The 14,498-nt window shown below is 41.7% G+C and overlaps 1 protein-coding gene across 1 annotated transcript in view; it reads left to right on the top strand.

The window, feature by feature from the left end:
• LOC143956661 (uncharacterized) overlaps positions 1–14,498 on the top strand; it is an 82,820-nt gene that overhangs the window by 15,308 nt on the left and 53,014 nt on the right. Inside the window, exons 5-6 of the mRNA XM_077466848.1 lie at positions 1,375–1,665; positions 13,862–13,972. Coding sequence (XP_077322974.1) covers positions 1,375–1,665; positions 13,862–13,972 — 402 coding nt within the window. The remainder of the gene's footprint in view (positions 1–1,374; positions 1,666–13,861; positions 13,973–14,498) is intronic.

Raw genomic sequence — 14,498 nt, 5'->3', positions numbered from 1 at the left:
TTGAACCAAGCGCTTAAAGGGGATACACCCTCCATGCAGTCCAGGCTCAGAGGAAGTGTTTTTGATTTGGCGATATCTGGTCTCTGAGATGGGATCAGTGTAGCTGGTAAGCGGCAGTAGTGTTGGTGGTGGAACTCCTCTTTTTTCCTGCAAACTCTGATGACACTTTTCCTATATCGGTGTGGTGTGCTTAAAACACGTTGGAGATTACAAGCAAAATTTTTTGTTGATGGGATGATGGACTAATATCTGAACATTAGTATATGCATTTCCCTGTTTGCACTCTGTCAAATTTTTGATTTCATGTTTTATTTATTTATTTATTTGCTTCACTTAGCATTTATCAGATCAGTATAGCGCAGCTTATTTGGGAATAATTATTTGAATTGTGGGTATCTCACGGTTAAAGCTGCTGCTGCATCTATAATTCATTTTCACAATTTTTTGTTATTATTGTTTTATTATTTCATATTAAGTCTACATAGGAACAGCGCTGTATTTTTTTGGGTTTTTATACACAATATTACCAAAAGTATTGGAATGGCTGGCTCACAGTCTCCGCTCAAATTAATCCCAAAGGTGTTCTATCGGGTTGAGGTCCGGACTCTGTGCAGGCCAGTCAAGTTCCTCCAACCCAAACTCGCTCATCCATGTCTTTATGGAGATTATGGTGTGGGGTTGTTTTTCAGGGGTGGGCTTGGCCCTTAGTTCCAGTGAAGGGAACTCTTAGGCCCCTTAGTTCCAATGAAGCAAAGACATTATGGACAATTTCATGTGCCCAACTTTGCACATGGCCCCTTCCTGTTCCAACATGACTGCGTACCAGTTCACAAAGCAAGGTCCATAAAAACATGGATGAGCAAATTTGGGTTGGAGGAAGAATGGTCAAACATTCCCATAGACACACTCCTAAACATTTTGGACAGCCTTACCAGAAGAGCTGAAGCTGTTATAGCTGCAAAGGGTGGGCCAACTCAATATTGAACCCTACGGACTAAGACTGGGATGCCAATAACGTTTGTGTGCGTGTAAGGGCAGGAGTCCGAATATTTTTGGTAATATAGTTTATGTTTTATGTATTCATTTGTTTGAATGATTATTGTGTGTTATATTTATTGACTTAAAGGGACAGTGCAACACAAACATTTTTTGTATGGCTGCAGGGGAAAAATTATATAAAACTCATTTGGATAGTGTTGCTTGACAGAGTAATTGTCAGTCAAAGTACCCCAGTGCTGAAAATTGAGAAATGGCCTGGTAATAAAAGGGAAATACAGGCTGGTTAAACAAAAGTCTGCAGTTCTGAATCTATATGAGCTGTATCTTTAGTATGTTGCCTGTGGACTAATTATATTTTGCTTTTGTTTGCTACAGCCCAACCACCACCACCCATAGTTTCACTGGAGCCATCACAAGTTATGTATATGGCTGGGCAGCCTGTTGGTATGACATGTTTTACCTTCAGAGACCATGAAGAAAAGATACTCAGATTTTACAAGAATGGGCAGAAAATCTTTTCACTGGAGTCCTGCACAGGAAATGCAACCTTACACATTGATACCTCTCTACCAGGGTCAGGTGGGAACTATAGCTGTGATTATAAGACAAAGAGGCTTGGAACCTGGATTAGTTCTATCACACGTACTGTGTTTGTCAACATATCAGGCAAGTTTCTGTGATATTAGATAAATATATATTTTATTACGTATTGAACACATTAAAGTGGTTGTAAACCTCAGTCATGGAATTTGAGCAAAGCACATATATGTAGCATTTACTTATCTCTCTGTCCAAAGCACTAAAACCAGGTACACACAGGACAAAAGTCAGGAGACATTTGCCTGTTCAAAAAAAAGTCAGACATTCGTCCCATGTGTATGTCGGTCAGTTCGATAGAAGCTGGCCATTTGGCTGGCTTCTGTCATATGATCATGCTGGAAAACCAGCACCCGTCTGACTCCCGATCAGCGTTCTTTGCCAATGGTGGAGAGCGCTGATAGAAAGTGTTCTGGTGGGGAGACTGTCCCCCTGTCAGAACACAAGAGCTCATCAGGGGAGATTGATGTACTAACATTGCATAGTTAGTATAATGGCTTCGGCCGGAGCTGCCATTTTTTTTTTCATTCAGCCTGCTGTGCTGAATGGAAAATAAATGAATAAAGCCTGTGTAACAGGCTTTGGTGTAGTTTCTCTCTGATGCCTCCTTCCCCTGTTATAACTTCTGAGAAGTTTTCTCAACACCTGAGATACAATTTGTGTCAGGAGTGAGGGGTAGAGCTCAGCACGGAGCTTGTTTATTCACAACACAGTTCTTCTACTGTGTGGAGGGGGGTGTGTTCCTTTCCTCCAATCAGCTCTCATTCACTGTAACTGCAGCCTCTCCACCCCCTCCTCTGTGCTGCTGACAGATGAAGAAAGATTTTTAACATGATCTGCACTTTTGAAAGAGGGTAGAGCACAGGCTAGGCACACAGTTAACCCTTTGATCACCTTTGATGTTAACCCCTTTCCAGACAGTGTCATTTGTATAGTAACAGTGCAATTTTTTGATCATTGATTTAGTGTCACTGGTCCCCAAAAAGTGTCAGTTAGTGTTAGAATGTCCGCTGCAATATCGCAGTCTGGCTATAAGTCGCCGATTGCCACCAATACTAGTAAAAAAATCAAATTAAAATATCACTTAGTTTGTAGACGGTATAACTTTTGTGCAAACCAAACAATATATGCTTAAAGGGAGTTTTTTTTTAATCAAAAATATGTAGCAGAATACATATTGGGCAAAATTTATGAAAAAAATAGATTTTTTTATTGGATATGTTTTATAGCAGAAAGTAAAAAAAGGTATTTTTTTTCAAAATTGTCTATCATTTTTGGTTTAAAAAAGCGCAGAGGTGATCAAATATCACCAAAAGAAAGCTCTATTTGTTTGGAAAAAAAGCACATATGTTTTATTAGAGTACGATGTCCTGCGACTGCGCAATTGTCAGTTAAAGTAACACAGTGTTGTATCGCCGAAAATGCCCTGGTCAGGAGGGGGGTAAATCTTCCAGAGATCAAGTGGTTAAAAGTTTTCTCTGTGTTTGGTCTTCTCTGTGTCTTAGTCCGTACAGTTCAATATTGAGTTGGCCCAACCTTTGCAGCTATAACAGCTTCAACTCTTCTGGGAAGGCTGTTCACAAGGTTTAGGAGTGTGTCTATGAGAATGTTTGACCATTCTTCCAGAAGCGCAGTGAGGTCAGGCACTGATGTTAGACAAGAAGGTGTAACTCATAGTCTCCGTTCTAATTCATCCCAAAGGTGGGATGAGATTTTGAGGCTTTCAAAAGTGAAAAAACAAGAAGCAGACATGTAAGTGCCATCAGGTGTCAGAAGAAGCCTAGTACACAAATCAGAAAAACGGACAAAAAATACCGCTTTCAAAGCAATCGTACAAATAATCAGATCGTTAGTACACAGCTTTTGAGAGCTGATCACGACAGTTCATGCAATATTACCAAAGGGACAATTACCAAAAAGTTTTCTTGTATGATGCCAGTTCGTCCAATTTTCGTTTAATCAGTACAGTATTCATCTGAAAGAAATCAGAAGAGCAAGACCCACGCATGCTTGGAAACGAAAGAATATTTTACAATACAACACATTAAATCACTTTGGAAGCTGTATTCTGTTGGAGGAGAATTTTCATGACTTTAGTAACCCCTTAATTTTTCATATGAAACTAGCATACAAAAAAAGATATGAACGATCATTCGTCCAATATTTTCATTGTGTGTACCAGGCTTTAGTAAGGTAGTTTCTATGTAGATTAGTACAAAATAGAAAGAATGCACAAGGGGAGAAATGCATGCCCTGGAATGCTATCACAGTGCCTTGAAAATTCATACCCCTTGAAATTTTTCCCATTCTGCCATGTTACAACCGAAAATGTAAATGTATTTTATTGGGATTGTATGTGATAGACCAACACAAAGTGACATATATTTGTGACGTGGAAGGAAAATGATAAATGTTTTTCAAAACTTTTTACAAATACATATGTGAAAAGTGTGGCGTGCATTTGTATTCAGCCCCCTTGAGTCAATACTTTGTAGAACCACCTTTTGCTGCAATTACAGCTGCAAGTCTTATTGGGGATGTCTCTACCAGTTTTGCATATCTAGAGAGTGGACCTTTTTGCCCATTCTTCTTTACAAAATAGCTCAAGCTCTGTCAGATTGGATGGAGAGCCTCTGTGAACAGCAATTTTCAAGTCTTGTCACAGATTCTCAGCTGGATTTATGTCTGGACTTTGGGCCATTCTAGCACATGAATATGCTTTGATCTAAACAATTCCATTGTAGCTCTGGCTGTATGTTTAGGGTCATAGAGCCCCCCTAATATATATTTCTTGTTTTGGGTTATTACTCCATTAAATATATTGTTGCTCTGAAGTTAGAAGCAAAGCCTCGCAGACACGATGGGATTTTCCGGTGGAAATTGTGTGATGACAGGCTGTTGGTGGAAAATCTGAACGTTTTTATGCTCCATCGGACAATTGTTATCGGATTTTCTGCAGACAAATGTTGGATGGCAGGCTTTAAAATTCTCCACGGATAAATGTCTGTTGTCGGATTTCCAAGTGTGTGTACACAAGTCCGTTGGACAAAAGTCCAAAGTAAAAACACGCATGCTCGGAAGCAAGGAAGAGCCGTAAGCAGTTGGTCTTGTGAACTAGCGTTTGTAATGGAGAATTAACATTTGTGACGTGGTAAATTATGAAATCTAGAAATGCATTGCATATTCTCTTCTTCGTTAATGGGATAACAGTTAACTGTCTGAACACTGACAGGCGAGAAATGCTATGAATGTACATGGGGGAGGTGTTTGTCATAGCTTGGATTGGTAATATCCCATTGGTGGGCTATATCTTGAATATAGACTATAAATATGCTGTACCAGGACCAATAAACCGAACAGTGTGTATATCTGATCATTTGTGTTGGGTCACTTTTATATATACATTGTACCCTGTGCAGAATCTGGGTGTGGCGAACAGAGAAGTGCCAGCAATAATAATAAGGTAAGATTAACAATAATAAGGTGGTGATAGCTAGGACTAGAGTTTATAGAATCCAGGAGAATCCTATCAGTTGTTGTCCTACTAGAAGGTGAACCTCCACCCCAGTCTTTTGCAGATTCTAACAGGTTTTCTTCTAAGATTGCCCTGTATTTGGCTTCATCCATCTTCCCATCAATTCTGACCAGCTTCCTGTCCCCACTGAAGAAAAGCATCCTCACAACATGATGCTGCCACCACCATGTTTCATGGTGGGGGTGGTGTGTTCAGGGTGATGTGTAGAGTTACTTTTCCGCTACACATAGCCTTTAGCTTTTAGGCCAAAAAGTTACATTTTGGTCTCATTTGACCAGAGCACCTTCTTTCAGATGTTCACTGTGTCTCCCACATGGCTTCTCGCAAACTGCAAACAGGACTTCTTATGGCTTTCTTTCAACAATGGCTTTCTTTTTGCCACTCTTCTATACAGGCCAGATGTGTGGAGTGCTCGACTAATAGTTGCCCTGTGAATAGATTCTCCCACCCGAGCCGTGGATCTCTGCAACTCCTGCAGAGTTACCATGGACCTCTTGGCTGCTTCTCTGATTAATGCTCTCCTTGCCCAGCCTATCAGTTTAGGTGGACAGCCATGTCTTGGTAGGTTTGCAGTTGTGCCATACTCTTTCTATTTTCGGATGATAGATTGAACGGTGATCTGTGAGATGTTCAAAGCTTGGGATATTTTTTTTAATGCGCTAACCCTACTTTAAACTTCTCCACAACTTTATCCCTGACCTGTCTGGTGTGTTCCTTAGCCTTAATGATGCTGTTTGTTCACTAAGGTTTTCTAACAAACCTCTGAGGGCTTCACAGAACAGCTGTATTTATACTGAGATTAAATTACACACAGGTGGACTCTATTTACTAACTAGGTGACTTGTGAAAGAAATTGGTTCCACTAGATTTTCAAAGTAAAGGGGGCTGAATAAAAATGCATGCCACACTTTGCAGATATGTATTTATTAAAAAAAATTGAAAACCATTTATAATTTTCCTTCCACTTCACAATTATGTGCCACTTTGTGTTGGTCTGTCACAAAAAACCCAATAAAGTACATTTACGTTTTTGGTTGTAACATGGCAAAATGTCAAGGGCTATGAATACTTTTTCAAGGCACTGTAGATTATAAATTAGGCCTGGTTCAAATCTGTGTGGGTCCTGTGTGCTGCATTTGCACAGGCACAAAAGCCCATTCATTTGGATGGGCTGCTGTGCCTGCAGGAAATGCAAGGACAAATTCCCTGGCCCTTTTTTGCTGCTGAACCATGCGGCCTCCCAAAAACAAGCCACGTTTTCCAATGCATGAGGGTGCAATCGGCAAGGGAGCAGAGCAGATGACATCATTACATTAACCAGGAAGTGACTGGGGACCCTGACTGAGATAGAGACGATTACTGTGTATTCACAAGGGACCGGATAAATGTGCACATGGAAATGACAGTTTTGTATGGTTTTTAATACATTTTTTAACTGATACAGTTAGCACTATGAAGAGCTTTTGAGTGCATCCTTGTCATGATTAGGAGGAGAATACAGAGGAAAAGATTGTGGCTATTACACCTTAAAAGGAAAGATGCTATTGTTGACCTTTAACCACTTCAAGCCATTATTTGCAATACGGCACTGCTTTACTTTAAAGCGTTTTTTAACCCAAAAGAAAATAAAAGGATCCTGCTCCTTTAAAACATGTTATATGACACAGCCTTTGTCCTGTGTCACTTGGCCCCCTGTAACACCTAAAAAACCCGGCTCATCCTGCCAGTTTCTCCCCACCCCTCTGTAAACTGACCACAACGTATCACGTGGTCAGTTTACATCAGCAGCCTGCTATCTGTTCTCCTCTCTGCTCCTGTGTCCTCCTCCCCCTCCCCTCTTTGTGTGTGAGCCGCACCGCCCCACTCCTGCTGCTCTCATAACACTAACCTGTATACACCATCAGCACTGCTTCCTATTGCAGCAGTGTCCCCCTCTGTGAATGATTTAGAAATATAAATGCTGTAAATACCTAATTTAAGAGCTGAGATTGCTATCACATGACCAACCAGTTCTCTCCTCCTCTCCTCCTCCCCTCCAGACTGACATTAGCAGGGGAATCTCAGCCCCACCCATTGCATCTCTCAGAGGAAAAAAGGAGAAAGCTGGCCAGTCATGTGATCGCAATCTCAGCAGTGAAATTAGGTATTTGCAGCATTTATTTTTATAAATCACACACAGAGGAGGATACTACAATAGGAAGCAGTGCTGATGGTGTATACATGTTAGAGTGGCTTAATAACCACTTTAACAGATAATTGCACGTCATGCAACGCTATACCCAAATAAAACGTATGTCCTTTTTTCCACACATATAGAGCTTTCTTTTGGTGATATTTGATCACCTCTTTGGTTTTTATTTTTTGAGCTATAAACAAAAAAAAGACAGACAATTTTTTTTTTTCTGCTATAAAACATATCTGATAAAATTTTTAAAAAAAATCAAATTTCTTTGATTCACTATTTTAGGGCAAAATTTATTCTGCTACATGTCCGTAAAAAAAATCCCAATAAGCGTATATTCATTGATTTGGGCAAAAGTTATAGCATCTACAAACTATGGGATATTTTTCTGGAATTTTTATTTATTTATTTATTTATTTATTTACAAGTAATGGCGGCGATCAGTGACCTATAGCAGGACTACAACATTGCGACAGAAAAATTGGACACTAAGTGACAATTTTGATCATTTTTGGGGGACCAGTGACACCAACACAGTGATCAGAGCTAAAATATATGGCCTGTCACTGTACTAATGACACTGGCAGGGAAAGGGTTAACATCAAGGGCGATCAAGGGGTTAAATTTGTCCTTAGGCAGTACTTGCTAACTGTTGGGGAGGTTCTTTAACTGTGGGAAGATAGAGAGCTGTGTTCCTGCTTAGCAGAAACACAGGATCTCTGTCCTCCCTACAAACAGAATGGCGATCTGCCTTGCTTACATATGCAGATCACCGTTCTGCCTCTGTCAGGAATGATCAGCGGGTCCTGGTGGACATCAGTTCCGCCTAGGGTTGCCACCTGTCCAGGATTCACCCAGACAGTCCGGGGTTTTGAATCATGTGTCCAGGTTTTAGTCCACCTGAAACCCAGATACATTATTCAGACAGGAATGTGGCTCAGGACAGGGCTTGACAGGAGAGTAAGGGCGCACTATGTGTGCTGCATTACTAAGTGCCCAAAGATGTTCCAAGGTCTGTTACAATCCTATAGTGTATACTAAAAAAAAAAAATGTACTAAAGTGTTTGGGTTTGGCTTGAAGAAAGAGTGGCAACCCTGGTCCACCGGACCCGCTGATTAGCTCTCGCTGTGTCCAATCACAGCGAGAGTAGGTCACCAGTGGCGTGCTTGTATGCTGCAGACCCAGACATGCAGAATCACATATCTATACGTGATTCTGCGTACAGGAGCTGCTGCCCGCAGTATATGTACGTGGAGCGGTCTGCAAGGGGTTAAAGTAGAGCTATAGACAAAGTGTTTTTTCATTTTGGATAAAGCAAGGAAGGGTTATAACCCCCGTCAAACTTTTTTCCACCATCTGTGTCCCATTGCCTAGATTTCCTTTCACTTCCTGTCCCACAGACAAGCAGGTGAGAGGAAATCCCTGCAAATTAAGGGCTCTTTCACACGGGACGGATCCGTGCTGACCCGCCTCGTGGACATCTGCTTGCTTAGCAGGGATTGCTCTGTCAATTCCCGTTGAGCAGGAAGATGACAGGACTGTCTCTGCACACTGTGCAGGGACGGACCTGTCAGAGCGCCGCTCTCCCCTATGGGAGATCAGATGACGACGGACCGCAGAGTCTGTCGTCACCCGAACCTATCCACAGACAGATGGAAAAGTAGGTTTTTCCTCCGTCACACTTTTTCAAATTGGAGCGGGCGGATGTCACCGCTGACATCCGATGCTCCATAGACCTCTATGGAGTATCCGTTCAGGTCCGCCTAAAAAACTGACAGGCGGACCTGAACGGATCCGTCATGTGAAATAGGCCTAAGGGAAATTCTTGGGGACCCCCAGGTCACCAGAACTAGTGTCTCCATTGAAAGATTTCCTTTCTATTACTTTCCTGGGGACAATACAAAATTTGGGATTTTCTTTTACTTTCACTTTCAATGACAATGGTAAACAGGACAAATAGAGAGGGTGAATCTCCTTTACGGAGGCACAGACAATAGAAACTGACAAGCATTCTAATCTATCTCCACTCTATCCAAAAGTAACAAAAAAAAAAGTTTTGCCTTTAGTTATACTTTAAGCTTATAAGTCCAAAAATCAGCGGTAAGGACACAACTGAAATTTTGTGTGGACATGTGGTGGAGCATAAAGCGTGAATTTTCAGGGTACCACCAGGATGAATATAGGAATACACCATTTGGGAATGTTAGGAATAATCGCAAGGACACAATGATTTTTTATTTTTTTATTTAATGTACCGTATATACTCGAGTATAGGCCGACCCGAATATAAGCCGAGGCCCCCAATTTACCCCCAAAAAAACTGGCAAACTTATTGACTCGTGTATAAGCCGAGGGTGAGACATGCCTGTCCATCCCTGTGTGTGTGTCCGTCCATCCCTGTGTGTCCGTCCATCCCTGTGTGTCCGTCCATCCCTGTGTGTCCGTCCATCCATCCCTGTGTGTGTGTGTGTCCATCCATCCATCCATCCCTGTGTGTGTGTGTCTCCATCCATCCATCCATCCATCCCTGTGTGTGTGTGTCTCCATCCATCCATCCATCCATCCCTGTGTGTGTGTGTCTCCATCCATCCATCCATCCGTGTGTGTGTGTCTCCATCCGTGTGTGTGTGTGTGTGTGTGTGTGTGTGTGTGTGTGTGTGTGTGTGTGTGTGTGTGTGTGTGTGTGTGTCCAGCCTACCTGTGTCCCGAGCCTTTGTCCCGAGCCTCCGTCCCGTGTCGTGCCTTGCCTTCGTCCCGTCCCGTCCCGTCCCGTCCCGTCCCGTGCCGTGCCGTGCCGTGCCTTGCCTTGCCTCCGTCCCGTGCCCTCTTCGTCGGCGGCCATTGTAAAATTCAAAAGCCGCGCCTCCTCCTTCGCCTGTGATAGGCGGAACACTGAATTTCCCAGCAGCCTGTGTTCCGCCTATCACGGACGTCGTATCATCCTCGTCCGTAGTACGAGGATGATACGACGTCCGTGATAGGCGGAACACAGGCTGCTGGGAAATTCAGTGTTCCGCCTATCACAGGCGAAGGCGGAGCCGGAGGCGCGGCTTTTGAATCATAGAATGGCCGCTGTCTGTCTGCTCGACACGCTGATCGAGCGGGCAGACAGCGATGACTCGAGTATAAGCCGAGGGGGGCACTTTCAGCCTCAAAAAGCTGAAAATCTCGGCTTATACTCGAGTATATACGGTAATAGGTGGAGGATGTGATTTATGTATATGGCATTCCCTAGCGCCGGGAATAACTGACATTCCTCCTCAGGGTGTAGGTTATTAGGCATAGTGGGTGTGGTGCAAGGTGTAAAAATTGGGCACCAGTCATTTTTGTAAATTGAACAAAGAGATTTTATTTCTCTTAACAGGAAAGGTGGGAGAGAGGGTTAGGGCACAGGACACCCTTAGGCAAATGCAATAGCAATTAGGCAAACCTCGCAGCCCAAAAATAGAACTAGGCAGACAGCAATACAGGTAAAGGGCCTTTAAGCTGAATGCAGCAATCTATATCTTGTAGCAACTACTGTCTCCTATAGAAGCAACTTCTCTTACAGTATCCAACTGTAGATCTTCCAGTTTAACTCATAGTATGCCACTGTAGAACCTCAAGCTCAGCTCGCCATCTCTCACTAGACTTCTTGGACTCTCAGCTACCTGCTAGATCCCTCTTCACCCACAGCTAACCGCTGTACTTATCTTCAAGCTTTACTTCCAGCTACCTCCTGTACTCCTTCAAGATTTACTCACAGCTAACACTGTATTCCTGGATGAGTCTCCACTAAAGCTTTCCCACTTACTTCACCGTCCCCGGCTAGTGAAGCATCTGCTCTGGTACTCCTTCAGAACTTCATCCCTTCCCAACTTGCCCCTGGTAACAGGAGTGGTTGTCCCTCCGGCAACTGCTTCTACTTTACCTCCGGCAACGATCAGGTTCCCCTCGGGCTGACACAGCGTGCAATGTGAAGATAATTAAAAAAGATATTTAAATTTATTATTAAATAGAAAAATACATTAAACTCCTCAATGGGAGGAAATAGGACACAAGTAACAAGATATCATCCAGAGATTACTGTGTCATGTAGTCTCCAGATGTGGCAACATGTAGTTTATTTGTTTTATTTGTAGTGTGTTTTGTCTTTTGTCTACATGTTTCCACATCTGGAGACTACATGACACAGTAATCTCTTGATGATATCTTGTTGTTTGTGTGTACGTGCCTCCCATTGAGGAGTTTAATGTATTTTTCTATTTAATAATAAATGTAAATATCTTTTTAAATTATCTTCCCATTGTACGCTGTGTCAGCCCGAGGGGAGCCTGTTCGTTGCCAGAGGTAAAGGAGAAACAGTTGCCGAAGGGACGACCACTCCTGGTACCTGGGGCAAGTTGGGAATTTTTCTATTTAATAATAAATTTAAATATCTTTTTTAATTATCTTCACGTACGCTGTGTTACTCATTTGGTCTTCTGGTTCTTGTCAGTCTTGACAGGGACAAACCAGTTTTTTTTATATATATGCATTATTCTTGACCAGAGTGACGCTAACATTAGGTATACAATGGTTTGAAGACATATTAGTATATATATATATATATATATATATATATATATATATATATATATATCCACACACGATTTTATGCCCTTTCCCCTTTTGTTTTTTTTGTTATATCCCCTCGGGCTGAGCCGCTAAGACACGTGGTTCCGCCCCTGGCTTCGGGCTGCTCCTCCTTTGCGGAACCCTGAACTACCGGATAGGCCTCGCGTTGACTTAGCAGCCAGTAGGACTTCTGGATAGGCCTTAGGCTTCAGGCCTAGCAGCCAGGAGCTGTTTGACACACATCCACCCAGGCCGCAGCCCCGGGCAGCAAGAACCCCGATTACCTGATTGCTCCCAAATAAATAGCCTATCCCAGCAAACACAGCAGCCAAAGAAACTCATGTTGATTGGCTGAGACAACTTATTTACCCATCATCTGAATTCACTGTAATCCATCATCCTAGCGTCAAAGACAACAGCACCACCTATTAACAGAAAAGAAAGACTACAAATTTAAATCAGACTTAGGACAGAAATTAGTGAATCAAAGACTAACAATTAGCCAGGCTAGTTACTACCTAGCACAACTAAATTTATTTGCAGCCCTGTTTAGAGCCAGGGTGCTACATATAAATTCTGTACATGGTGTTATTTGTATTAACAACTTATGTATTGAATGTAAAGTTGTATAAAGTAGCTCTGCACTGTTTCTATAACATTTGTATATTTACTGTGATCAAAAGCTGTCTAAATCTATATGTTCAATTTCAATGTGGTATATTAATCATCTGAATAATGCTAAATTCATTAAATTTATTTTTAAAAATTCTTTGTGTATCTAAACCCAAAGCCAACAATGTTATATATTTCAATTTACTAAACCTAGGTACAGTGGCTACATTAGTTAGCTTTACCCCCCCTCCAAAAAATTGAAAGACAGCAGCTACAAATACTGTAGCTGCTGACTTTTAATACTAGGACACTTACCTGTCCAGGGATCCAACTATGTCGGCACCCCTGGTGATTTTTCAATGCTGCGTTCATTCTTCGTAAGGGGAAAATGGCAGTGAAACCTTGGGGCTTCACAGCTGGTTTCCTACTGCTTTATAAATGGCCCAGCAGCGGGGAAAGGAGGAGGTGGGAGAACTTTGGGGATGAGTACCTGTCAAAAACAGGTACCCATCCCCCCAAAAGGTGCCAAATGTAGCAGAGGCAGAGGAGGGGGGGGGGGGGGAAGCAAACAGGTGGAGCTTCTACCTTTGGGTGGAGCTAAGCTTCTTTTGCTTTATTTTCTTCTAGGAAGTACACACTTCCTGTTTCTGGGTGGCTACATCCTCCACTGTATCTATGGAGGGAGCCATGGTTGTCACCCCAGGCTACTCTCCTAATACGGACTACAAACATATCCATGTCTCTTCATCTCTATCTCAAGCAGGCAAGGCAAATGGTAGTTTACAGAAGATAGCTAGGAATGAAGATATTCTACAGTAAACCACACAGGAAGTGGAAAGTACACTAGCAAGATCAAAAAGTATTTTCAGAACTTGCTGCAAATGCCTACATCTGCCTACATGCCTACATCTCCTTAGCTTGAAAAAAAAGAACACAAATGCATGCAGTCATTGCATATAAGGACTGTAAGCTGCAATACATTGAATTTTTGTTCTTAGGTTTAGTTATCCATTAAAAGAAATTAGTTATAGCATAGCAGAAATAATTTGATGTATGCCTTACACTAGCTATATCAAGTGTCTTTTTAAGAACATTTATTCAAAAATATCGAAAAAGAGGATACAACAACCATAGACAGACAATATAGGGCAGGCCACAGAAGAGATTAGGTTTCATCATAAACAGAGGATTATAAAAGCTCTATAAGCATCTCACCAGCATGTACCATGGGTTGAATGTAATCTTTATCCATTAAACCATGCCCCCATAAAGTTTTCCATGAATTAATCTGTTAACATCAGAAATAATTTGTCATTTGTTATTTGTTATTTGTCATTAGCAGATCAGACGAAATCCGGCACAACCATATCTACTTCCGTTCTCTTGACAAAGGAATTTCCCAGAAATGGTATTGTAACGTCAGAGGCTCAGGAAACACATATATCTACAGGTATATAATGCTCAAAGAGCCACGTCTCAATATACATTATACTTTTAGAAGTTTTGATCAACATGTCAGATATATTGTTTTACTATTATCATTACCAATTTAATGTATTTACCAAATACCATAATTTCTTATTAGTTCTATATCCCTGCTTACTTATGCAATGCTATTATACTCACTTCAGCTAAATGGTAACATCTAGTTCTCAAGAAATAATTTTGAAAAGACATATGCATTTAATAATAAAAGAAACCTGACTGGATAACAAGATGATAACTGCCATTTCTGACTGTTCTGGAGCTGTGGTGGTTGTGTCATCATTTTTTTCCTCACAGTCAGTGAATCACTGACCCAGAACAGAGAAATGAGCAAACCAGACACAGTAGATTGGGGACACCAGACCTTCATGCTTGCTCTAGTAGGTCAATGACTTGCTAAGTAATGAAGCAAAGCTAGCAGCTTGCAAATCTAAAATCAGCAATGACAGTCCCGGTATTTCTATCCCACCAACTTAATGCAATGTTGCCAA

The sequence above is a fragment of the Lithobates pipiens genome, unplaced genomic scaffold (assembly GCF_037356315.1).
Source record: "Lithobates pipiens isolate NorthernLeopardFrog02 unplaced genomic scaffold, aLitPip1_a1.2 Scaffold_4, whole genome shotgun sequence".
NCBI classification, from domain to species: Eukaryota; Metazoa; Chordata; class Amphibia; order Anura; family Ranidae; genus Lithobates; species Lithobates pipiens.
The sequence above is the reverse complement of the archived record's forward strand: the minus strand, read 5'-3'. Positions and strand labels throughout refer to the sequence as shown.